Raw genomic sequence first — 26643 nt, forward strand, 5'->3', positions numbered from 1 at the left:
TCATCCTGAATAGCTCCACATGTGGACACCAAGCCCAGACCAAAGCTACGTTGTTCCTGTTTAGCTTAAGCCATCTTCAAAGGGGGTTGCATATGTGTGAAACAAGCACTTAATCAAGAACACCTCCCGGGGACAGACAAACTGCCAGCGTGCTCCTGGCAGAGACGAAACTAAAACGCAAGAGTCCCTCGGAGGAAAGCAAGAGAGGTGAGACCTCGCGCTACAAACACTGGCCTGGAACAAGGTATTTTGGGGCTTGAGGCTCAGCTGAGCTCAGCCACCGACTCGGTTTATAGCAGCAAGGAAAATCCGTTACCCTCTGCAAAACGCCAACGTTACCCCAAGGAAAGGAAAGGCGAGGCTTGGGGTTTGCAAACAACCCGCAGGCGAGGCTCAGCGCTGACCGTCGTGCGGCGTCTCCATCCCGCGCGTGGGTGGGTGCACACCCCGGCAAGAGCCGGGCACCGCCGCGGGCGGCCAAGTGCAACACTGCTCGGCTCAGCCAGCGCGGCAAACAAACCCCAGCTGCTCAGAGAGTATCTCGCACTAATCGGCGATTTCTCTGAGTCACCGGCTCCAAGAAACCCCGGTTTTTAGAGGAGGATGAAAGTAATGAGTGACACAGGTTTCCTGCAATTTCTAGCTGTTGCATCACCAAAGAGATAATGCCTTCGGTGGTGCCTGGGGAATCAGATAATACAGCTGTGTAAACTGCGTGTGGGCTAAAGTATCTCAGGGCCGCATCCTCATCCCAACGCTTCCAAATCAAAATAAAACCTCTCTGGAGGCAGCATCATTACAGAGAAACATTAAACCCAGCAACTTGGCGCAGAAAAAGCAATGAGTTACTTTCATCAAAGCAGGACGCTACAAAACCCATCTTTACCTCTATCCCTCAGCAGCCCGGACACCAAGTTCCACAGCTTTGTCTTTACTCTGAAATTACACGGGATTCATTTGAATGGCTTTAATTAAAGCTATCCAAGCTTTGTGCGAGGGATACTGGTAAAACTTGCACCTCTGCTCTGTGGGTAGTTTTATGGATGAATGTTCAGCCGACACAAGGTGTGCTTAAATCCAACTATCCACGCACGTCAAAGATGCGCTAATAACCTGGCAGAAAATCACTTATCGATATATGGAAATTAATAAAAAAAACCCCTGAGTTGACCACCTGGGAGGACAGAAGGTATCGTCTGGGCACACGGGTATGTCTCGGTGGACTTGGAGTTACGCTGATCGCATCAAACGAAGACGTGGCCCAAGGGTTGGTCTCTGCAGCTCAGGTCTTTGCCCGTCAGGTCCCAGCAGAGCCGACGCGTGCTCCGCAGCGACGCAGGCAGCCTGCACCGGCCTCCACCCCCAGCACAGCCCTCCCTGCGGCCGAGGAAGACTCCTGCTGCTCCTGCTGGTGAGGGAGATGCGCAGAGCTGCGTCTCTGCCGGGGAAATCTGGACGTGGCTAAAGGCAGAGTCAGCAGAGTCAGGTTTTCAAGGCACAGAGAGGACAGCTTGCTCGGGGGAGCTCTGACCCACTGGGCTCCCTGGCTTTGCTAACCTGAACCCAGAGCCCCAAGGTAAGAGCATGATTTGAAATGCTCCGACAGCCAGTGATACCAGAGGAAAGAGGAAAGAGCAGTGATGGTAGGAAGCCCTCGTTTCAGCCAGGAGAGCTCGCTGTAGCTGTCAACTGCAGCAAAATCCTCCTCTCACCCCCAAGAACACCGCACCAAAGGCAACAGCCCACTCCCAGCCCCTTCCACTCCTCGAATGGGCACGTTCTGTCTTCACACATCTATATCTGACACTATTAAATGATTCTCTTCATAATACATGTATTATAAATTCCCTTTAAAACAAGTTCATAATCTGCCATCTGTTTCCAGTTAGGCTGTTCTGATTTCTTCTTTTTTGAAATGGAAGATAAAACATTATTTAAAGGTCCCGTAATCTAGATGGTGGGAGGAGAGAAACCAAAATCCAAACACCACCAGCACCACCACTGTCACCCTGCCGAAAGGCAAAGACCTGGTGAGAGCCAAGGGCTGGGAAGACGCGATGCGACCAGTTCAGATCAGGAATAAGGTACAGAAAATGAGATTTTAAACTTGGGAGAACCGTACCACCACTTCAAGCCACTACACTGAAACTGGATAAAACTCCAGCTTAAAGACATTTGACATGTATTAGTGGGCGAGTCCTTTGGCTTTGCCAATATTAATGGATCATAATGGGTTTAGTTAGCTTTAGTAGCTACACCTAAACGTAAATAAATAATCATCACTGGAAATATGGTAACAGTGCACGTTCAGGATCACGTCATTGACTCCAGTAACATCTCTGGTTTATGGCTGGTCTGGCTCTTATTAGACACAATGTTTTATACATACACTTACACATACATGCAATCACATGTGCAACACATACTTTATCTCCCATCCTTGTTTGGACCCAAATGCTGCAGCAGAGCACCGAGCGAATCACATCTGGGAAGTGCAGATGTTTTGAAGCTATTGCAGCCTCGCCAACTCATATTGTTTCACTGACAACATCGTCGTAATTGATTTTTCTCTTCGAGCCCAAGCACCTGGAAATTCTGCTAGAGGACTGCAGACACAAAGGTTCTGGATTGCAGAGAAACCTTGAAAATCAAATGCAAAATTAAAACGGGGGGGGAAAAAAACCCCAACCCTGCCCCAGAGCCCTAGGAGCCTAAGTACTCCATAACCTCTTCCCTTGGCAAAGGACGGCCTGCATGTGGTGGATGTCAGCCATGTCATTTAATACGGCTCTGGAAGGTGTTCATGTAGTGCGAAGAGGAGAGCGGTGTAAAGCCTACACAGAGCAGCTCAGAAAATGAGACCTGAGAGTACCCTGGAAGGCTGTAACGTGGAAGAAACGCCAAGGGCAGCCAGAATCGGTCGCATTTTCACTCCACTTAAGCAAATCTTGCAGTTTGGGGATCTAACTTGTTATCTTTGGACGTCCGTGCTTAGCAATACCCCTAGGGACACGGCGCCACCGGAGCACACCTGGTCCCTGGGTCTCCCTGGCTCGGCCGTGGCGGTCACTGTGGCACAGAGATGATAGCGACGGCACCGAACCAGGCCACCCATCGCCAAAGCAGGACAGCCCGACACACGTGGCACCTTCCACTACGAACCGAAAACTGAGCTGGAACTCATCCCTGTGGTGCAGCTGCACGCTCTCTCCCATCCCTGCCACCGTATCCTTTTGCCGCATGAGAAAATACATGCGGCTCTGAAACAAAACAGTGCTCTTGGATGGCCAAACTCACTCAGGCTCTTCCTGGCCCCAAAACCAAGAGCCCCAGTCAACAGTGAAAATTAATACGGACCTTCCTGCTGTATTTTTATAGCCGTGGCAGCACTCTGCATCCTGGGGGCCTCCCATGCAAATCTGATTTCATAGCTGGGCGTAAAACCTTGCTCGGAGGTTTAATAAGCAAAACCACTATCAGAAGCAAAGGTGAGACGACAGGGCACCCTGGCCCGAGACACCTTAACGAGAGATGGCTCCGAGACATGCTGAACCCTCCTCCGCGGAAAACCAGTGCGTTTCAAGTCGGCCAACCAAACACGGAGGCACCCAAAATCAAAGGCCGACGGTGTCCCAAATAACCACATTTTCTTTTCAATTTAAAAAAAAAAAACCCAACAACCCGCAAACCCAAGGCTGTGGGATCCCTCCAAAGTTTCTCTCTGCGTGCCAGCAGGATGACTGATGGTAAATCACACCAGCTCCAGGGCTCCGTCGCAGACTGTTGCCAGGCGGCTCCGCCTGTTGGAGTCACTGACGGTCCCCTTTCCAATTAATCAAGTTCCCATACTGATTAACAGCATGATTCATGTCTCTCGTTAGGCGCATTCTGTAACAAACAAGGCTGTATTTCAAGGCCGCTGGCTTAATGGTTAAAATAAATACCTTCCAAATTTCTATTTTCAAGTAGCTGAACCTTTTCCACCTTTACAACTAATTCAGACTTCCTTCAAATTATTTTTCTAAGTAATATAACAATTTGTTTTTCATTAGAGCTTGTCAAAGCCGGACTTTGGTTTATTTTGAGAGAAACCAGCACTCTCCAGAAACTGTTTAGTACAATTTGAATGACGCCCAAAGGGGTTATTGCAGCCACAATCAAAATAGAGTTTACAGCACTGGCTAGGGGTGACACTTTATTTAATGATTTAAAAAAAAAAAAAAAAAAAAAAAGAAGAGAAAAAACCCCCTCTAGCCCCCTGAATCGGGAGCTAATTAAATGCACTCCTATGGCTAACAGTAAGTGTTTCTAAGTCACTCCGACTACTGCAGAATGCAAGAACGTAACTTGTTGCTAACTAATACCAGACACCATTATATGAGCAGCGTTATTTACTGATTTGGGGTGGTATGTGCTGGTATTCTCGTGTCTGGCACGGCAGCCTCGCCTCGCAACAGATATTATCAAGCTGGATGTGAAATCAAATACAGGAGTGATTAAACAGTTTGGGTTCTGCCTGCTGAAGTTGGATATTGGGGGGGGGGGTTATAGCTTGGTATTTAATTTAAGGTGGCTTAAATGTAACAAAAAAACTACCCCGTAACTCCTTTGATTTCACATTCCTTTTGTTTTGCTGTCGAGAAAAGCCGAGCTGGAGCCCCGCCAGGGCTGAGGGCGGGAGGCTGGAGGACGAGAGCGAGGGGCAGGAGGACCCCGGCCGCCCCTCGCCCGCGGGACGGGGATGGGTGCGCAGTGCTGGCCCGAGCGACCCCGAGGCTGCGGCGATGATGATTAATCTCCATAATCCCAGTCCAGCGCTTCAAGGTTCCCAAACAACCTTTTAAAACACTCTCCCTGCATCCCCCGTCTCGGACTCGAGTCCAAAGCAGATTTTTAAACAATTGAGCCACAAAACTATTTTCCATCAGACCATTCCTCCCCTCGCAGCAAACTCATGTTCTGCTGTTAATTTTCCTGGGACGTTCTCCGCTTGTTGTTTTTTTATTTTTCTAAACCACAACAAAATCAACAAAATTTGGACTTTTGTGAAGGCTGAATTTCCCCTTTGTTTTCACAGGGGAAAGGCTGCGCTGCTGCCCAGCCCGAGCCGCGAACACCCACTCGCTCGCACCCGCCCGAGGGTGCTGCTGCCAGCGATGCTGCCGCGGGGGGACCTCGCAGGGCATCTGCGACTGAAATCGGAGCCTGGCCTGGGGATATCACCCCGAGGGGATATCATCCGTAGTCTCTTTTATGGTCTTAGCTCAAGGGTACTTGCGGTGCCGATCTCTACAGGAGCAGTACAGAAAGGATGCTCCAATTTTCTGGCTGGTGGCTCCTACGGCAAAAAGGGCAGCAGCTTTATTCTCATGCACAACGTGTTCATAAGATAACGGCACTACTCTGCATCACTGAAGAAAAACAACTACTTGAGCAGTGCAAATGTCCTATGGGTGCATAATTAAAGCACAAATGAAGGGCCTGATTGCTCTGCCACAAGCCTGGGACTTGTGTAACCCTCATAATCACAGAATCCCGGAATGGAGGGGGTTGGCAGGGCCCTCTGGAGCTCACCCCGTCCCACCCCTGCTGGAGCAGGCACCCCCAGAGCAGGGGCACAGGGCCGCGTCCAGGCGGGGGGTGAATGTCTCCAGGGAAGGGACCCCACAGCCTCTCTGGGCAGCCTGTGCCCCTGCTCAGGCACCCGCACAGGGAAGGGGTTTGTCCTCATGTTCAGGTGGAGCTTCCCGTGTTCCAGCTTGTGCCCGTGGGCCCTTGGCCTGGCGTTGGGCACCGCTGAAAAGAACCCAGCCCCATCCCCCTGACACCCACCCTTCAGATATTTATAGGCATTGATGAGATCCCCCCTCAGCCTTCTCTTCTCCAGGCTGAACAAGCCCAGGTCTCTCAGCCTTTCCTCACCAGGGAGATGCTCCAGCCCCTGATCCCCTTGGCAGCTCTGCGCTGGCCTTGCTCCAGCAGTTCCCTGCCCTTCTTGCACTGGGGGGCCCAGAACTGGCTGCAGCCCCCCAGATGTGGCCTCACTGGGGCAGAGCAGATCTGCTGGCCACATTCCTAATGCCCCCCAGGACACCGCTGGCCCCCTTGGCCCCAAGGGCCCAGTGCTGGCTCAGGGTCACCTCGCTGCCCCCCAGCACCCCCAGGGCCTCTCAGCAGAGCCGCTCTCCAGCAGGGCCCCCCCAGCCTGTGCTGGTGCGGGGGGTTGTTCCTCCCCAGGGGCAGGACCCTGCACTTGCTCTTGTTGAGTTCCCTGAGGTTCCCCTGGGCCCAGCTCTCCAGCCTGCCCAGGGCTCGCTGGGTGGCAGCACGGCCTGCTGGTGTATCAGCCACTCCTCCCAGCTTGGTGTCATCAGCGAACTTGCTGAGGTTATGCTCTGTCCCATCATCCAGGTCACTTGTGAATATGTTGACCAGGACTGGACCCAGCACAGACCCCTGGGGAACACCACTAGTGACAGGCCTCCAGCCAGACTCTGCCCCGCTGGTCACGACCCGCTGGGCTCTGCCCTTCAGCCAGTTCTCAATCCACCTCACTGCCCTGTCATCCAGCCCACACTTCTTTAGCTTGTCCATGAGGACGTTATGGGAGACAGTGTCAAACGCCTTGCTGAAGTTGAGACAGACAACATCCACTGCTCTCCCTTCATCTACCCAGTCATGGCTATCAGGTTGGTCAAGTGTGATCTCTCCTTGGTGAATCCATGCTGACAACTTCTGATAACCCTCTTTTCCTCCACATGCCTGGAGATGACCTCCAGGACGAACTGCTCCATCACCTTTCCAGGCATGGCGGTGAGACTGGCTGGCCTAGAGTTCCCCAGGTCCTCCTTCTTGCCCTTCTTGAAGACTGGAGTGACACTGGCTTCCCTCCAGCCCTCTCCCATCTTCCGCGACCTTTCAAAGATGATGGAGAGTGGCTTGGCAAGAACAACCGCCAGCTCCCTCGGCGCTCGTGGGTGCATCCCATCGGGCCCATAATCCTCCTGGAGACACATCTGATTTACACCAGCGTAAGAAAAAGAACAAAACCGAGCTCATATCTGACAAGTGAAAACAAACACTAAATTCAGACACTTTCTGCAGGGAAGGGGGAGCTGTTTAATTTTTGTTCCTTCTCTCTGGGCTGCTGCTGTGACCTCTGCTACCTCCTAAGTCAGCAACACAATATGTTGCAGCTGTGGCACTGCAACAGCATGATTTAATTTGCGCGTGTGTGGCTGGAAAGGGCAGTTCATCCCTCCAACGTCTTGCGGCATGGCAGAGCGGTGGAAGCGGGGGGCTTGGTCCTCCCCTCCCAGAAGAGCGGGGGGAAAACCCCTGCTTCGCCTCCCATGCACAGCTTTGGAGAGGAGATGGGAAAAGGATCGACTAGAGGAAAATGTCCATTTCCATCAAAATTTTTAGGAGGTTGGGGTTTGTCCAAGACATGGAAAAAAGGGGGCTGAAAACATCTATCTATTCAACAACTGTTTTCTGCCAAAAAAACAAACCCAGAAGAGGAAAATGACTCTGCTGCCCACTTTTCTGCATGTTCCCAGCTCCCAGGAGCGCAGGGGCTCTCTGTCTCTGGTGCAGAGCTCGGCTGGGCAAGGGTAGTGCTCAGAGCTTGCTTTCCGAGGGAAAAGAGCCGGAGGTTTCTGCTGGAGGAGGTTTCTGCCGCAGGCCCCCCGCCCCGGGCAGCGGTTCCTCCCCGCTGGCCCTCCACCAGCTCGTAAAGCTGCCGCGTTCCCGCACAGCTCCTTGGCCGGACCCCGAGAGCTGTCTCGGGAGCCTTCTTTGTCAGCGCTCAGAGTTTGAAGGGGGTTTTGGCTGCGGAGGTTTTATCTTTGCCTTCCGCAAGGCTGGAATTCAGCTTCGCTCTTGGCATTGTCATCCCTCTGCTTTATATACGGCTCCTGCTGAAAAACATCCTGGGACAACCCGAATTTCAGCCCACAGCCAAACCTCCGCGGGAGGAGGACCAGTGGCAGTGAAGAACTGGCAACCCCAAGGCTTCGGTGCTCTGGCTCCTTCGGGGAACTTCTGTCCTGACGAGTGATGCTGGGGGCCCAGCTCATCCCGGCACGAACGTCACCCCCCCGCCGGGAGCTCCCCAGCAGAGGATGCTCCACGCAGGAGGACGTGCCGGGAGTTTTTGGGGGCCACGGAAAGGAGTCAGGCTCCCCAAATCCATTCAAATCCAAGGGAATGTGAAGGCCTAAAACTCTCCCCACATCCTACAAACCCCATACTGTGCCTATATGACTATGACCCAGAACCGTGCCGTGGAAGCAAAGGAATGACCCTGACAGTGCTAGCTTTGTACTTTCCATTTACTGTTTTATTTATTTATGGATTTTACCTTTGTGATACTGAAGCTCCTTCCCATCTGGCCCTGCTGAAACCACCCCCCGGCTGTCAGAAACCTCAGCCCCGTCCCGTGCGGGCGCCGCAGCCTCCTTGCCGTGCTCTCTAACCCAGCACTACCTGCCAGCTCGTAGGGGCAAGGTGGCTTTTTCCTGGCTTTTTGGCTTTCCTCTCGCTTCCCCTCATCAACTCGTTTGCCAAGCAGTGTGATTTTACTGCCTGGCTTAAGGAGCCAAGAAATACGTTTGCTGGTGTAAGCTGTGCATTAGATGTCGTGAAAAACATGCAGCTTCAGGGTTTTAGGAGCCAGCTCCAGAGACGAGCGAAACACCCGCAGAGCAGCGAGGCCGTGGGTTTGCACCCTCTCCAGTTTCACTCACGGACGCTGGTACTCGGCTCTCTCTGGCCGTGGGTGGCGGAGCGCAGGGACGGGCCTGCGGGTGCGCAGAGGAGGATCAGCAAGGAGAGGAGAGACAACACAGTGCTCTCGTAGGTGGTGTGGTGGGAAGGGGTCCTGGGCCACTGACCTGTGGGTGGGGGAAAGGACTCGCCTTCCCCAGGCAGCACTTCCATCCACCCTCACCCTTAAAACCACAAGCTCCTTAAGGCACGGGCAGGCTCTGGCTTGATACTTCTACAGAACCAAGAATAACAGGATCCAGACCTCACCTGTGGTCTCCAAGACCCTTCAGGACCTCTTCTTCCACCTCCAGATACTAACAGCCACATTTTGGACTTGATTTCTCCTGAACTTTGTGAGGCTTCAGAGCTACATGCATATTTTTGAGGCTCAGACCCCAACACTACTACAAAATCAGCCAACTGGTATCATCAGACTCAAAACGAAAGAGCCATTCATCGAAGCGATTTGTAAAGCATCGGCCACTGCGGCCACCTGGGGCTGGATTTCTATCCCAGGAGGGGAACATCACATTCTATAGGCACCATCAAGAGACATTCAGTGAAAACAACCCTGTCCTTATGAATCAGAGAAGGTGTCCAAAACGCCAGCCCCAGCTCCGGATGTTTAAACCTAATGGGGGATGCAAACGTCCCTGCTCCAGACATGAGTGTCTTGACAAATGCAGTCGTGCCTCTACATAGCTGCCACAAAACGTGCCTGCACTCCCTCGGAGGGACAATAATAAGTGATACTAAAAAGCCTTAAATATTTAGCAAACTCTCTAAGACTCTAAGGACTCTTGGTTATACATGAGTGAAGGGCAAACTCCACCTCAGGCTTACTCAGAGGTTTCCGTGGCTCAGACGGGCCATTTCTCACCAGCCTGTTTTTACAGGGCTGGAGCGCAGACCTGAGCGGGGAAGGAGCTGAGTTACGAGTCTCTCCTCCAGCTTTATTCCTGGCAGAGACAATCTGCAGCAATGTTGCTCCGCACGTCAAGTCTGGCACCTGCTTACAATAAATCCGTAATGATGTTGAAAAGTTAAACGTCCATTTAGTTTAATTTCTGGTTTAGGTTTGGATTTCTACGTACTGCAAATGCTAGAATGCTTTTTGGAAACAAAGCTCCCTATTTACCTTGGAGATCCTCTCTAACTGGCTGCCCCTCACCTGAGATTTCTTTCTAAATGCAAAAGGATGCTCTCGGCACAGACAGTCTAAAAGGGAGACTTTGCCACCATCACCTGCTAATGCTTCACGCCGGCTGAGACCTTTCGAGCGGGCTCCTTTGCAGGTGGGACAGGTCGAGGCACTACTTTTGATCTCAGAAACCCAAGGGGTTTGAACCCCAGCAGGATTTAGGAAGAAAAAAGCCTCGTGGGGTGATGTCAGCCTGTGCAGACGGGAGTTTGGGAGTTTGTTTTTGGGCCACAGCGATGGCACAAAGCAAGACGGGCACGGGCAAACTGTGAGCTCCTGCTGAGCACGAACCTGCCTGTTGGCTGCAGCAGCCGTATGGCTGAGAAAGGCTCCTCAACCTTGGAGCAGCTTCCCCTCCAGGGCCATGTCCTCAGTGCAGACGGCTTCCTCGGCACGGGGGTTTCCTCGTGCCACACCGTGGGGACGGTCCCCAGCCCTGAACCCCCGGCCGGGACCGTGAGCAGCTGCGCTGGCGGCTGGGGAGCTCCTCCGCAGCCCGCCCCGGGGGACACGCGGCTGATGGGGCCTGGCTGTAAAATCTTGGATGACATTTTCTCTCCACTCACCTTTGATCCTGGTGAACGTGCTCTGGGCGCTGCAATCTGATTGAGAACCTCTCTTTGTGCAGATGTCCTGCAAAAGCTACGCCCACAGCTGTAAATCACAAACCCCTCCCCAGTCTGGTCGTTAGCAACAATGAATAATGATTTTTCTAATGGGAACTGGCCAGCATTCAACCTGCTCCTCGATTATTTTATTTTTTTAAGCAAAGACTATTTATATGGAGAGACTTGCAATAAGTCAGACTCTTTGGTTTACTTGAGATCAAAAAGCAGCTAAAAGGGGAGATTTCTGGAAGCTCAAGCTATGGGGACTCGCATCAGAGCAGGCGGACCCCAAACCGAGATCACAGCAACATCAACGCGCCCGAAGCACCAAAACCACGGGCTGTCCCGGCTCCTCGGGCTCCCCGCTTTGGGTCTTGCGAGGACACGGGTGGGTGGGCGAGCACGGCAAGGGGACGGCGCAGCGACGCGCCTACGCAGTGCGCGTTGCCGTCATCGTCACCCAAATCTCCCGCACGGCAGGTGGCCCCGGGCGGCCTGGCACGCCGGGACCAGCACAGCCTGCCTGTGGCAGGACCGGCGCGACCCCACGGGAATCCAGCGGGGGACAGACATCCGTCCTCCCGGCGCGCCCTCCGCTCCGCCGAGCCGGCGGGCTGCCGAGCCCCTCCTCTCTGACGTTTCCAAAGTCGCTAAGCCTTTTTCCTTACAAATGCGAACTAGGCAAGAAGAATAAGTTCACACTTGGAAAAAAAAAAAAAGAAGACTTTTTTCTTTAAAGCACAAATTTTTTTGGGTTCCTGACAAAGCAATAGTCTCCAGGCCAGTTGGAATCTGGAAAAATACACTTACTCAACCTAGCCACCATGACTCCAATAACAATTATAAAATGTCCAATAAAACTTGCATGTAATGTCAATTCAAATCTTGAAAAGCAGAATTAAGTGGTATATCAACATTAAACTTTATTGCTTCCTTTGCAGAGCAGAAGTATTGTCAATAAAAGTCATTCTGAATGAAGAAAAGGGCAGTAAATATTAAATAAACAGGTTTTTGTTGAAACGCTATAAATGCACCAGAGCTGCATTTTACACTGGGACCCTTTTTTCCTTCGCAGACTCCCCTCATGATAGAAATAAGTCAGTAATTGCAAACTATCAATAAAGCGCCAATTAAAGGGTGGTTAGATGCATGCATTTACAATATGTCATTATGAGCCTTTATTGTATGTACTTGGCTTTCTCAGATCCCACTGGCTCCGTCTGAAGTCCCCCAGCACACAAACGGTCGTGCGGCTCGTTAGGGGCCTTTGGAGGAGCCGTGAGGGCACGGGAGGTGCGTGCCAGCCGAGGGCCCGGGGCGTGGGGTGCACCCCCCTGTAACCCTGGCTTGGGGAGCACCCCCGTGTAACCCCTGCTCAGGGAGCACCCCCCGCGTAACCCCGGCTCGGGGAGCACCCCCTGTGTAACCCCTGCTCAGGGAGCACCCCCGTGTAACCCCGGCTCAGGGAGCACCCCCTGTGTAACCCCTGCTCAGGGAGCACCCCCGTGTAACCCCGGCTCGGGGAGCACCCCCTGTGTAACCCCTGCTCAGGGAGCACCCCCGTGTAACCCCGGCTCGGGGAGCACCCCCTGTGTAACCCCGGCTCGGGGAGCACCCCCGTGTAACCCCGGCTCGGGGAGCACCCCCTGTGTAACCCCTGCTCAGGGAGCACCCCCGTGTAACCCCTGCTCAGGGAGCACCCCCGTGTAACCCCGGCTCGGGGAGCACCCCCGTGTAACCCCGGCTCAGGGAGCACCCCCCGTGTAACCCCGGCTCAGGGAGCACCCCCGTGTAACCCCGGCTCGGGGAGCACCCCCCGTGTAACCCCTGCTCAGGGAGCACCCCCGTGTAACCCCGGCTCAGGGAGCACCCCCGTGTAACCCCGGCTCGGGGAGCACCCCCCGTGTAACCCCTGCTCAGGGAGCACCCCCCGTGTAACCCCGGCTCAGGGAGCACCCCCGTGTAACCCCGGCTCGGGGAGCACCCCCCGTGTAACCCCTGCTCAGGGAGCACCCCCGTGTAACCCCTGCTCAGGGAGCACCCCCGTGTAACCCCGGCTCGGGGAGCACCCCCGTGTAACCCCGGCTCAGGGAGCACCCCCCGTGTAACCCCGGCTCAGGGAGCACCCCCTGTGTAACCCCTGCTCAGGGAGCACCCCCGTGTAACCCCGGCTCGGGGAGCACCCTCCACGTAACCTGGGCTCGGGGGCACTGCAAGGACGGGGAAGCCCAGAGCTGGGAAGGGGATGAGAGAGGAGCCTTTGGTCAGCCTTTTGGTCATGCAAGCTTCTGCCGGCAGAGGGGCGAAGACCAAGCGTCGGGGACTCGGTCCCTCACACCACTGCGCCTCTGCCAACGCGGAAGCCAGCAGAACGCGACGGCTCTGCCGCGAGACGGGGCAGCCGTGCCGAACCTGGAACTTGGCTACGTGGCTTCGATTTCCAAGAGGCTGCTCGCCATGCTGTGCCCTGGTCCCTTCTGGGTCCACCTGCCGTAGGAAGAGCCATCACCACCCTCCCCTACGCTGCCTTACACGCAAAAGCATTTCCACTCGCGATTCCTGCCCGCTAATCTGGTCTCCATCACGCCTCAACACCCACCTCCTCCTGCAGCGAGCAGCTGACAGAGACGGGGTGTTTTGCTTTGTCCGTGAGACAAAAGAGCAGGGTTTTTTTAGGGTTGGGCTGAATATAATCCTCCCAGTGACACTGCGAACCTCAGGCGCGATGCCCACCGCAAACACAACCGGCACTTCGTGGAGCAATGCCCCGAGACCTTCTTGGGTCCGACCTCTTTTGCTGCGATGCCGGCTCCTCCGGCTGCCCGAGATCTACCCCAACAAAACCAAACCTGACGCCAAAAGGTGTGCCGAGCGAGCAGGGGCACAAGCTCTACGTCCGGTGGCACCGGAGGCAACGGGATGTGTTTCAGAAGCAGGAGAGGGAGCGGGCATCTCTGCGAGGGCACAAACCCTGGGGCTTTTGTGTCAGCCCTTTAAAACCCGATCAGCATTTTTGTGGTTTACGAATAAGAGTTTATAAGCTGTTCTCCAGTTTAACCATCACACGTATTTACAGGAAGCAGTAACAGCTACCGAGTACGAATTTCACGATGCTGAAATGATACTGAACAAACGCTGCAGTCAGCAAGGGCTGAAAGCTGCGTTTCTGCGAGTCAGAGTGGCTCTTTGAATTATGCCGGGGCAGAGATGAGAGAAATCAGATGTGGTCTAGGAAAGTATATATGCAGGAGCTTCTGTCCTCTGACTTTCGCATAGATTTATTGATTTCATGTAAAAAAAAAAACCCAACAAACCAATCCACAAAATCAACTGGAATGTGAATGCTGTTAATTTTTGAAGAACTTATTTTCACTACGAACCTAAGCTCAGTAAATCTGGGAGCTCTAAAAACCAGCTCAAACATTTTCAGAGATAAAGAACAGCCCTTAAATGTTAAATATAAAAAAAAAATCCCTTCAAAGGGTGAAAGATGTCTATCAAAATTAACTTTTTAGAGAAATTGCAAGTATTCACCCCGGCCGTCCACAGCCGCAGGATCAGACCCCTCGCACTAGTCCTGGGCTGGCATTTCTCTGCCATCCGTGTGAACGAAACCACGCCAGCGGCACGGGAAACAAACCTCCAGCAGCACACTGCGAGCAGCCACACCAGCGCGACCCACCCGAGAGCCAACAGCTGATAGCTGTGAATCGTCTCGATTCACTCCAGCCTGAACTCTTGACCTGGCGATGGAGTCAGCTCCTCCGGGTGCCGCTCCTGCTCGGAGACGGCGGGCTCCAGCGGACCCACACCGGTGCCGCCACGGCACCGTTACCGCTCCTGGCACGTGTGCCCACGTCCTTGCTGCCCGTTACGGAGCCGGCGTTAGGACTGTGTGTCTGCACCTTGGCCGTCCGGGTCCCAGCCCGCCCTACGGCCCCCAGCCTCGGGCAGCTGCCGGGCGCAGGCAGCGGGAGAGGTTTTACACCCTTCGAACACCCCCTGCTCCGTCCCGGGTGAAGATGTGACCCTTAGGAAGCAAACGCAGGAGCATCTCACCTGGAAGAGGATCTGCAAGAGGCCGTGCGCGATGCACAGCCGCCGTCCCAGGAAGAGAAAGAATGGCACCACCAGCTCGACGAAGTGATTGACCAGGGTCTCGAACTGATGAAACCACCACGGCGAGCGATGCATGAAGTAGGCGATGGGGTTGGGCACTGGCTGCGTCTGGAAGATGGAAGGAAAAAAGAATCAATCCCCCTCCAAGGCTCATCATCGGGGGGAGCTACAGAGCTCTCGGCCTTTTTCCTTATTTCCTTCCCCAGGTTTGCTCACAGGAGAACCGTCCTTTGCCTCTGGGCACTCATTTCTTTTTCGAGAAAATGACTTCATTCAATCTTTTTCATGCAAACCCAAGGAATTTTTAAACCGATGCATCTTTTAAAAACCAAGCGTTTTAATTTTCTCTTTTCTCACCATAACCAAAACCCACTCACCTTAAATTAAACCCACAATTATTTAATACTGAAATGTCACAGATCGCTCGACACCGACTGAAGATCGTCAGAGCAACTAAGCAGATACAGAAACAGAGGGAAAGATTTTCTCAGGGTCACACAGTAGGTCAAACAGAGCCAGGAATGGAAACCAGATTTCAAAACCTAGGAGATATTCTTTCAAAACGTTTAAATTTGAAATAAATGTGGTGGTAGAGTTGCTTTCCAAAATGGTAATTTGGGAGAGGAAAGTGTAATTCCTCTACACATGCTATATTGGTTTAAGGTATTTACATACTGGCCCTGTGACAATATTATTCTTCTATCAGCCTGAAATTTTTTGACGCTGGGAGATCTTCCATCCAGTACAACAAAGCTGCAAATTTTACAAAGGAAACAAACCCAAATCCTGATACGTTAATAACTGCCACCCTTCGAAATGCCGCAATTTTAGCAAAAGGAAGGAAGTTAACAATTTATCTTCGTGTATCTGACAAGCTCAAATTCATTAGTATTGTTTTAAAACTGCGAGAGAGAAAAAAGAGAGGATGAAGACGCAAATTTTAATTGAAGGAGACACAACACATCTTTAAATTATTTGTAGTTAAATCAAAAATACAAACAAAACAGGGAAAATACTGTACTATGCGTGGCAACTGAGCGTGCTTCCACTGCCAAATCCCACAACTATTGTAATTCCTTATTAGCAAAGCTGGGATTAATAAAATTGTTGCTTTATATGGGTTTGAGGCTGCTGTAACCCCTCAGGACGGGAGACCGCATCCTTCCTTCCTCGGACACCGGCGCCGGATGGAGCGGTGTCGGGGTCAAGGAGCTCTGCCAAGTCCGCTCCGGCAAGGGGGCGGGAGGTCAGGGCTCCCCCCTCCCGGGGCGGCGGCAGCCCCGGGTGCCACCGAGGGCCCTTCCCCTCCGCACGGGACCTGTTTCGAGTTAATCTCCTTGCTGGACTGCTCTTGAGCATTCCCAGAACGCCAGGGAGGCTCACAAAGAGATTATTTTTTTACCTTGATCCCAAATTGCTAAGAAATACTTCTATCCTTCCAAAAAGGCAGGTTGCTTTCTTGGTTTCTTCTATTATTTTTTTAAGTGCATGAACCAAAACCAACCTAGATGAGGTATCAGCCCTACAGGTTTAACATTTAGCCCGAGATGAGCCGGTTTCGAGCACGTTAGTGCCTGATTCTGAGGCGCCGGAGCTGCAGAAAGGCGGCACTCGCTCCTTCCCCCTCTCGCGCTGCAGCCGCTGCCCGTTTCCCCATCGCACCGTGCCGCGGAGGCACGCCTGGGTCCGCTCCCTTCGACGAGGCAGCGCCTACGGCCGGGGACCGCGGAGAACGGGCAGTATTACACACGTAATTACGTTTCTACTTACACATGTAATTAAATCTCATAATCATAGAATGCCCTGAGTTGGAAGGGACCCACAAGGACCATCAAGTCCAACGTGACGGCACCGAGCAGTTACACAATTGACGGTGGCTTTGCAGGGCTGGGCTGACGCCGTTTAATTTTAAAGCAAAGACTATCCTTAGCTAGCGAACGTGCCGTCCGGTTCCGCCATGCCCTTCCCCTCCGTCACGGCCTCACGCTGATGCCCTCGTCTATCGAGACCAACCGCAGCCAGCGAATCCTGCTTGCTGCTTTGGGCTGGGACTCAAGATACCGTCCCCCCTGCTCTGTTGCGCTTAAGGGCAGAGAGATAAAGTTCTTGCCTCTGGTCCCACTGCAGTGGGACAAGAGGCAGAAGAAAGTTCTTGGTTTGGGCTCACGTAGCAGCCACGTGCGGGCTCGCGTGGGAACAGCCCAGGCTGCCAAGCTGGGTCTGCGCGGTTTATGCTTTTTAGCAGCGGCGTAATTCTTATCCTGAAGTGGAAATGGGGGGAAACGGAGAAGCGAAGCACAGAAATCTGGCGTGGGTTAATAATTCCCTCCCAGGTGCTGTAGCATTGCCATCCCTCACCTTATCGGCACCGACGGTGTCACGGTGTCAGTGGGGGCAACGCTGTGCGACAGGTAAGATAACTCAAATGACAAGCAAGACTGAAAGCCTAAAACGGCAGCAGAGACACCACAAATAACACACGGTTCCTCGGCATTTGTTTTGACAGAGGCGCATTCTTTTGAAAGAAACGCCTTCGACAAGAGCAGCGCTGGCGACGGAGCCTCTGGGGGACACTATCAGCCAGGGACCCTTCCTCCCCACCGCTGCAGCCACTTCTCCGGCGTGAAAACCTCCAGTACGTAAAACAAAAACACAGCGCTAGCGAAGTGATTCGCACGTACCAGAAATTCGTGAAAAGGCTGCTGGGGGAGGAGAGCGCTGTGTGTGTGTGTGTTCCTCCCAATGCCTTCCAGATGCTGCGAGCACGGGCGTAGCGCGGCACAGGTTTCCTGGGGAGAAAGCCGTGTTTACTCAGGCAGGGGTGTTGAGGCAAGAGCAAAGACCCAGAGCAACGTGTGAATCACTGCGGTGCTGAACGCAGACACCTGTGATGCTGGAAAGCTTTCTGGTTTCTTTTTGCGTCCAAGTCGACCGCTGCCCCGGGGTGCCGGGGGCACCCGACACCCGGTGGGTCCCGCTGCGCAGCACCCAGATGGGGCTCCACGAGAGCACCCGGGGGGCATCGCTGGGGTCAGAGAGGATACTTGCCCAGCACAGGCATGCCTGGTGCTTTCCCACTGCAGCTGCTTCCGACGGAAGCATCGCGGCGGTGTCGGAGGCGGCGGTGTCGGAGCCTGGGAGGAGGGAAAAACATTCCGGCATCACTTCACGCGCCTCGTTTCGCTGGGGATTTTGAGCTTTACGCTTTGCAAGGAGAAGCATCCTAGGAAGCAGCCAGGAGTTCCCCTACACGGAGAACTGTGAACTCCTGACACATACGCACAGAGGAAAATGCAGCTCCAAGTCAGACGCAACTAAATAAAAACAAGCCCAGGGCAGAGGTACGGTGAGAGGAACAGAGCGGAGCCCTTGTCTCCAGCAAGCCCCATTTCTGGATACCTCTGTGAAACATAAAATGTTTCTAAATAAAAAAAAAAAAACAACAATTAGCAAAAACTGGCTTTCTGTGTCAGCACAAGGTGCAGTATAATAAACCTTCTGCCTCCCTCACACCTCCAGCAGCCGGAGAAAAACTGCGCTGCAAATGCGTTTTGAAATCAGATTGGGGAAAATTAATTCCATAATTCACGGGGCAGATTTGTAACGTGTGACTGCGGGGCGACACGCGGCGGGGGCTGCTGAATGAATTCTGGGTCGCCAGCTAAGGCATGTTCTCTGGCTTGTATCTACCAGGTTTTACGAGGGCTGGTAACAGATTCTAAAAATACGCACAATAAACTGTTTTTTCTCCCTAAGGGGTCTATGGTTTAATTATGTTCTTAGTGAGAACCATTAAAGTGCTAAGTACCTGAAGACTCCTAATTTACTAAACTATACGCTACTAAAACCCAACAGAAGGCTATTATACACCAGAGTAAACGCTCTTCTCTGGGACTGTAAATGCACATGGTCTCTCCTCTCAGCCTCCTTATTGGTATGGCATTACATAAACTCCGACCGAGTATTTAATCCCGGTGTTAGATACCCCAGCTCAGCCTAGGGAAATCTCCAGGCTCTCCTACACGTGTGCATGAAAACAAGTCCCGCATTGTCCTCAAACAACCCGCTGCTCAGACAGGGCTGCGGATGTTGTTCTCGTGCCGTGAGCGGCACGGCTCCCGTGGAAGGAACCGCGTGGCCAAGCTGGAGAGCCGGGAAGACCCTGTCCTCTGGAGATCACAAATGAGGAGCCCAGAGATATAACAAGTAAGTTTTATCCTTTGCAATGATGGGTTTTTACCTTCCTTCGCTCCACAATGAACTGCGGCAGGGCTTCCGGAGCCTCTGTTGTTTCTGCTCCCTTGTCTGAGCACCTCAACAGCCGCAACTCACAAAGCGTCTTTCAAAAAACAGTAGCAAGTTATGAATAAATCGGTTTCAAAAAGGTGAACAAAAAATGCATTGTTCTACCTGTTTGTACAAGGCAAACTCACATTATCTATTGATTCAGACAACCAAAAGTATACTTAGCATTAATATGGAAACCACACTAAGGACGGCCTTTCAAAACATCACCCTGGGTGTCTACCGCAGACACCTGGTTGGGGAAAAACAAAGCAAGTCCTAAATATTCCGATACACTCTAGATACTCTCATTTCTTTTCCCATTGAAAGGCACCTACTTAACCAAAATACTCCAATCTGAGTGCACTTAGCGGCAGAAAAAACTTGAAAACCAGAACGAAACGGAACAGCAGCAAATATGAATAAATGACGAGAGGAAGCAACTTCTCGGTCAAAAGAAACAGGATTAACTTGGTGCAACGGACACTTCAGTAACGGCTTGTGGGCACCGAACAGAAAGGTGTGAAGAAGAGCAGTACCCTGGAAAACCAGGCTGTTATTTAATGTTTTCCTGAGCGTTTGCGGAAGGAACAGATGAAGTGTAAAGCACAGTTCTCCAGCTTCCCGAGGCACTGAGGCATGAACTCATCTTCTCGGCTTCAAAGAAAAGCTCTCAGTCCTCTTGTACTTTGGACCAAAAAATAAAAAGGATTCTCCATCGCAGAGCATAATTTGATCAACATGATCCAACAGGCTGTTTCTCTGCCAGTCTATTCTGCCTCAGATCTTGACCCTTCCTCCTTACGCATCTGCAGATCAAAGCTCCACTTCCCCAAGCCGGAGCAGAAACGGCTTCCCAGCCCCGTGCAGAAGAGCAAGAGGCAGCAAGCAGAAAGGAGATAAACCGGGTCACTCCCAGCTGCTGGGAAGTGTGGGAAGATGCGTGTCTTGACTGAAGTCAGACCGTCTCGGGCTGTACCGTAACCAACAACTCCTGCAAAACACCCTTCTTCATAACGGGGAGATTACGGAGAGCTGCCGCGTCCTCGCCGGGGAGGCTTTGCGGTAGGCGCTCTACATGTGCATCAGCCCTGACTGATGGACAACACAGCGGTTTTGCGCAAAGATACGCATGTAGGGAAGGGTTTTGAAAGGCAGTTGAGCAGCGAACTTCTCAGCCTCTTGTGTAAATCCCAGCGGTACCTTGTGCCGTGTCTCTTTCATACATACATTCATGCGTTCAAGGCTCCACGTGCATGCTACTAACGGCACACAAAACGGCTAACCAGTTAAAAACAGGCCTTTTGAAGCTTTCCAATTATTAATCTGATTCCAATCAAAACAAAATAGTAAGAAAAAACTAAAAAGTTGTATCTGTCTTAAAATGTACAGAGATCTAACGGCCGGGTGGGTCACAAGGGCTCGGCTCTTCATTAACGCAATATCAAAACAATTAAGTCTCAATGGATCTATTAAAAAGAAAAGTTACCTACATGTTCTTGCTGGGCAGAGCTTCCCTCGTCCAGTCAATAGTAATATTCAGTTCATAGAAAAACATACTGGAATCTGCCTGCTTTAAGACAGCAACCCAAGCCAAGGAGATGTGTGTTTGACGCGGTGCCAGCACGACCATAAAATGTTGGCAATTTAGTAGAGACGTAGTGCCGCGCCACTCTCCCAAAGGACCTAAATAAACTTCAGATGTAGAACATATATTTTTACTTTTTATATATATAAATCTGCTGTTTCATTTTTAACTCCTTTCCCCAGCCGTCCCTCCGTCTAAGGTTTTTCAAAGCTGAAGCAGGTCCCTACTTCTCCCGGCTGAGCGAAGCCTCAGCAATGAAAAGTTAAAGCATGAAAAATCAGAAAATGATTCACGTCTGGGCGTTGGGTTTCTTGGGGAACGATGGCTGCACATGCGGCTAGAGACGCCGGAGGGGAAAGGGTCTTGGGAGAAAATTCTGCTGTGCAATTTCATGCCTCAGCATTATAAAATATCCCAAGAAGGGTTTGGTTTTTTTTTTCCTGTTCACAAAGCTGCACTTGCAAAGTCACCAGCGTAGGTGAAACCTTCCTGCCACATCTGTGACGTTTAGCCACAAAGCCAAGCTTGGCTCGTGATGAGTCAGCCCTGACTGACACCAGCACGAGCGAGGATGAGCTTCACCAGGGGTACACTGAAATGATGGATTTTTGAATTCCAACAAGTTGGGTGGGGGGAGAAGGATCTATAGCGGCACTGTTTGCTTTTCCAGACTGCACCCTACCTCCTGCTCAGAGCTATCCTTCTCCAATAATAAAGACCACATTTCCACGGCCCACGGCATACCTGTTTATTGACACTATTCCTCCATAGCGTGCCTCCGAGCTGCTCGCTGTATATTGAGTTAATTGTGGATGTATTACAGATTCACCTATTTATTCTGTACATTCTTGGAGGGGTCCAGAGCTAAAATTACACAAGGAACCGCTGAACTGTTCAGGCTATTTATTTGTTCAAAATCCCTTTAAAATAATTAGTGAGGCCTGGAACAGACATCTTGGCTCTGGTGGGGCCAGAAGAAGCTGGTGCAACCAACTGCAGGTCATTACTGCCTTTGGGGAGAAGGCTTGTTTATTAAGAGCACCAGAGATGGGTCACGTTTGGTTTAGGAGTGGATCGGGCTGGAAGGTGCGTCTGTAAGAAGCATGAACTAGGAGTGGTACATCCTTGCCAAGAAGGTCCCATCCCAAAAGCACCGGGGCCGAGACGGGGGAGCTGCAGCAATCCTTCTCCAGCCATCGCCGTGGTTTGATATCGAGCTGCCATCAGGTGATGCTTTCCTGGTGCGTCTCTCATTCCGAGGTTTTCCGACACAGAAACGCGCTCCCTGGCCCGGTGCTCTCCGGTGGAGCTCACCTTCCCCAGCGGATCGCGAGGCAGGTCGCTCACCAATATTTTAAATTGCCATTTAAGTGCATATTGCAAACGTGATCCTTTAATTGGTCACTGTTATGGCTCTCTATTAGAGAAGACAAGTTTTTCCACACAAGGTAAGCCCTTGCGAAAGCACTGAAAATATTTAAAAACAACCCAGTCCTGATATATTTATTATAAATTTCTCTATATATAAATAATTTCATGAAAAGGAACGTACTGAGTGGAAACTCCATTTAAAATGTGATCCCAGATGGTGGCAAAGCTCTAAAATTGCAAGGCAACATGTAAAGAAAGATTAACGACCTCAAACAGGCACAAATTTATGAGGTGAAAGCCCCTGTAATCCTAGAGAAAAATGATACCAAACGTTAGACTAGACAGCTAGAAAATACCTCTGCTTAGTTCATGCGGCCTCTGCCATTTTACATTTTCTTTTAATACACATTATTTTGGGGTTCAGTTAGTCTTTCCTCCTGCAGGCCAGAGGTATCGCTTTGGGACATGAGCACGCTGATGGGTTTGCCAGCTCCCACCAGGTACCCCCTTACGAGCAACTGGTAAGTCAGATAACAGGCAGCAGCTACGCTGCCACGTCCCGGGGCTAAGCGGCCGAAAGGACAGACAACAGAGCCAGGACACCACGTCAAGCATTTACCATCTCTGCAAGACCCAAAGCTCCACCGTCAGGTGGACTGAGATGACAGTGCTTAACGTTTCCGACGCTGAAGCTCATGCAGTTCCTTATTCTGCCCGAACATAAAACGTTTGGAAGGAAAGGATGTGGAGCATGGGCCACCCCAGCGACCAGCATCTTCCATGCTCTTAACTCTAGCTGGGGCCAGGAGGGACCTCTGGCTCCCACAGCCCATCTCCCCGAGACCTCTGGCACCTCGGAGAACCCCTCGATAATCCCGTCCTGTTCATCCCTCTGGTGATTCCCCTCTGCGACCTCTGCAAGGTCCCTTGCGTGGTCGTCTCTGGACCGTTTTACTACAACATTTTTCTGCGAGAATTTTCAGTGAACTGGGATTTTCTGACCTTTTCAGCAGAGTTCTGGGCACGCTCTCGTCGATAACACAGCCGCGTAACGATAGCAAAATTAGTGCGTTTTTAAACCAGTGCGAACAAAAGGATATTCAGTCAACGCCAAACAGCAAGAGAGCACGGAGCCAGCGCTGCTGCCACACAGGGCTGCTTTGCAGGGCTCGCTGTTTCAAACCACGGTGGTTCTCCGGGTTGCTGTGGCCCTTGGATGCGGCGGATGAGCAGGGAGCTTTGGAGGCAGCACCGGCACGCTGCCCGCCACGGCAAACGGACGCCCATAACCTCTGGGTACGACAGGGACAAGGATGCACGAACCAAAAGCTACCCCAGGACTCCTGCCTGCTGCTTTGCAAATCAAGGTGTCTGTTTTCCATCAGAAGTTGCAGCGCCCTGGGCTGTGACGGCATTCTGCTGCCAACCGATAGAGCCGTAACTGCCAGAGGGTCAGAAAAGTGTTTAAAAATCAATTTAAGTACTAAAAATACAGCTCATGGGCTGCCCTAAGTAGCTGAAGCTGAACCTATAGCATAGAAGATGGGCAGAAGAGGAGGAGGAAAAACTATCTGGCAGCATCACCCCGTCCTCACGGACCTGCCCCAAACTGCAGGTTATTTCCAAACCAGCCAGTGCCCGCTTTCCATCTACGCCAAAGACCCTGGCGATGCAGCGCGGTCCCTTCTCTCTCTTTGGGGATGTGCTTTGAAGGGCGAATCCCCTGCTTTAGAGAGGGTGGAAGAACATCTTTCCGAGCATCTTTCCAACCGCTCCTCCTGCTCGGGCAGACCCAGCGACCCCGGGCTTTAACCTACCATTCACGACCCTAAAAATGTTCCGCGGCTGCTCTCCCAAAGGCCCTCATTACTTCGCTTTTTTTCCTTATTAAAAGTCCGGCGCTAAAATCAGGGTCGTACCTCCTTCAGAGGGCTTCTTTTTTTCTTTTTTTTTTTTTTTTTTTTTCCTGGTGTGTGCTCATAAATACGATGTTCAGCACCAGGCCAAGGAACACATGGGCAGAACCCGCGGGCGGCGAACGCCAGCAAAGCCCCCGGCTCGTGCCTGTGTTTGGATTAGGCAGTTTCGTGGCCTGGACGTTTACAGTTGGGTTAGGGTGTGTGTTTTTTTTTTTTTTTTTTCACAACTCGAGACAAACAGTGGGATCTTTCATAAAACGTTGTTCACAAAGGGTAATTTGTGCCATTAGGAACCGACTACCTGGACGGTCATTTGAATTCTCCGAACTGGAACGCCACCGCGCTCCGCGCCAAATCCAGCGCCGGGGGGCAGGAGGGGGAACTTGGCCTCACGGGCTGCCTCGTTTAACTCTCCAACTGCCCGAGAGACAGAGTATGCTCAACATCATCTGCCTCAAATGCGGGTATTTCAACCACCCAGCCGGTTTGAGCAGTCGTTGCTGTAGATGAAAAACCCAAGGGGCGGAAGGGGCTGAGGGTACGGTGTGGAAGGCGCCCTGGTGCTGGTTAGCTCTGCGAGTCCCCTGGGCTTTACCGAGAAGACTTTGAGCCAAGTCAGCAGAAGGAAGAGAATAATGTAAATTGAAACTTTCATATTAAAATGAAACAAAAGAGTGATCCCAACACTGACCAGGGGTTTTTGCAAGGCTGGGAAGGGTGAAACAAGCTGAAGACGGTCAGCTCCCATCCATCCTCCTGGATGTTTGTACAAAGAGCTGCCACGTGTTCCCGTAACGCTGTTAACTGTAACTTAAACCATCCTTCCAAAGCAACAAAAAACCCTGAACCGACTCTTCACTCCGTCACAGAGGAGCAAAAATGGACGGCCATCATTAGGAATACGTGCTTTGCCTAAGAGTCCCAGCACACAGCCTTTGAGAAGTCCCGGGCAAGGCTTCTGGGGTGGGCAGCATAGAACCGTAGGACATCCTGAGCTGGAAGGGACCCACGAGGATCATCGAGTCCAACTCCTGTCCCTGCACAGGACAGCCCCAAATTCACACCATAACATCAGCGTAACATCAGTGATGTCTGCTGCTCCATGCTCTAGTCGTGGCACCACATTAATACATTCTTATTTCTTTATTATCTGGTCATTAAGGACAAGATGAAAAAGAAGGTCCTTGGGATTTGAGAAAGTACCGGCTACTCTACCCTTCTGTACCGAGTACGCACAAGATGTCTGTGCTCCTGCAGACCTCACCTCTTTGCTTTAGACACCGAAATAGAGACTTCTAACACACCTCTCATCTCATTTCACGTGCTCTCCCAGCCCCCTCCTCAGCAGTAATGCCTGACAACCCTGCCACACACATTTCCCAATTTATTGACAGGTCTTGCATCGTTAAAATGAAGAAGTAATCCAAAATGGTTACTCCAATTCAATCCAAGTTGAATATACAGATAAAATAACGTGGCGTATCTTATCCCTGTTCTCCTCTAGAAACTACATCGATATAAACACCAGGATAACTCTGCCCATTCTAGTCCACAGCGTTTTAAAAATTTAACTATTTCCCTACAGCTGAAGAAATACAGATCCTGGAGATGCTAAGCTGGCAAAAAAGACTTCTCTGCGATACATGGCCAAAAGGGCCTTTTAAATGGGCACATAAATTACTCATCCCTTTCACTGCATACTTGGTGATGCTCACGCTAAGGTTGCTTTACTCTGCTGGAGGCACCAGCTCCGCAGGACACGCTGTGGCCGATTCCGGAGAATTCAGGCCTGAATCTCCTGTTCATCTAAGAGCACATATAGGGCAGGATGGAATAAAAATAATCCTTTTGTTTCCTAGGGGGAAAAAAAATATGAAAGAAAAGGTCTGCCAAAGCGTAGGAGTCTGGAAAGCAGCGAGTGTCACCTCCTGCGTTAGCCGTTCTCCCCCACGCAAATGAGAAGGCAGGATGAACCAGGTAGCTGTCCCAAAGACGTGGCCAAAAGCTTAGCAGAGCTTCCTCTGTTTTAAGCCTTCTCCTTAGTAACAAAGGATGCAGACTGAAAGAATTTAGGGCAAGTAAAACAATCCACTAGAAAACTCTTTGCCCTGAGGAGCCGATGTACAAACCCTTCCAACGGTCGGATGAACCCAGCGGCCAATTGTGCTCTCTTGGATTGCCCTTCGACAGCCACCTAACCAGGCACGGCAACTTCCCGCCTGGACACCACTCAGATGACTTCTTCTTTTTAGTTAAAGGGTTAAAATAGCGACTTCTTACAAAGACGCGACAATTTGCTGGGAAGTAACGCACGCGCATAGCGACATAGATAGAAATATTGAAGCCTGCTAAGGCCAGGAAGCAGGCTTGGCCGTCTTTGGCCAGCTGGGTACAAAAGGGTGCTTGTTATAAACGCCCTCGTCCTGCTCAAGGCCTTCCTTGGGTAAAAATAATAATTAACTATATTTTTAAGGACAATTTAGGAATGGAAAGTTCTACAGTATATTCTTAATGACTCTGGTGGTTTACCTTCCGGCACAAAAACGGGACAGATTTTAAGCAGCACGTGCTGGAGCGGTTTGTTAACCGAGGGGGCCTTTCGGCCGCCTGCGGGCTTGGGTGCCGCCTCTCCCACCAGCACCAACCGACGCACAAGCCCATGTTCAAATCCTTTCGCCTCGAGGTCCGTCAAGTATCGCACTTGTGTAATCGCCTCGCTTGTTTTGTAAGCATTGCTTGTTCCTGTGCTTTTCTAAAATAAAGAAAGAAATTCAGTGGACAGAT

General features: G+C 51.5%; 1 protein-coding gene across 2 annotated transcripts in view; it reads right to left on the bottom strand.

Annotated features, from left to right (window-relative positions):
• The window catches only part of LMF1 (lipase maturation factor 1), a 210702-nt gene that overhangs the window by 52819 nt on the left and 131240 nt on the right, over positions 1-26643 (bottom strand). For both annotated transcript variants that reach the window (XM_064461414.1, XM_064461413.1), the window contains one exon: positions 14638-14805. In XM_064461414.1, the coding sequence (XP_064317484.1) occupies positions 14638-14805 (168 nt within the window). The remainder of the gene's footprint in view (positions 1-14637; positions 14806-26643) is intronic.

Source organism: Phalacrocorax carbo, chromosome 10, assembly GCF_963921805.1.
Source record: "Phalacrocorax carbo chromosome 10, bPhaCar2.1, whole genome shotgun sequence".
Classification (NCBI taxonomy): Eukaryota; Metazoa; Chordata; class Aves; order Suliformes; family Phalacrocoracidae; genus Phalacrocorax; species Phalacrocorax carbo.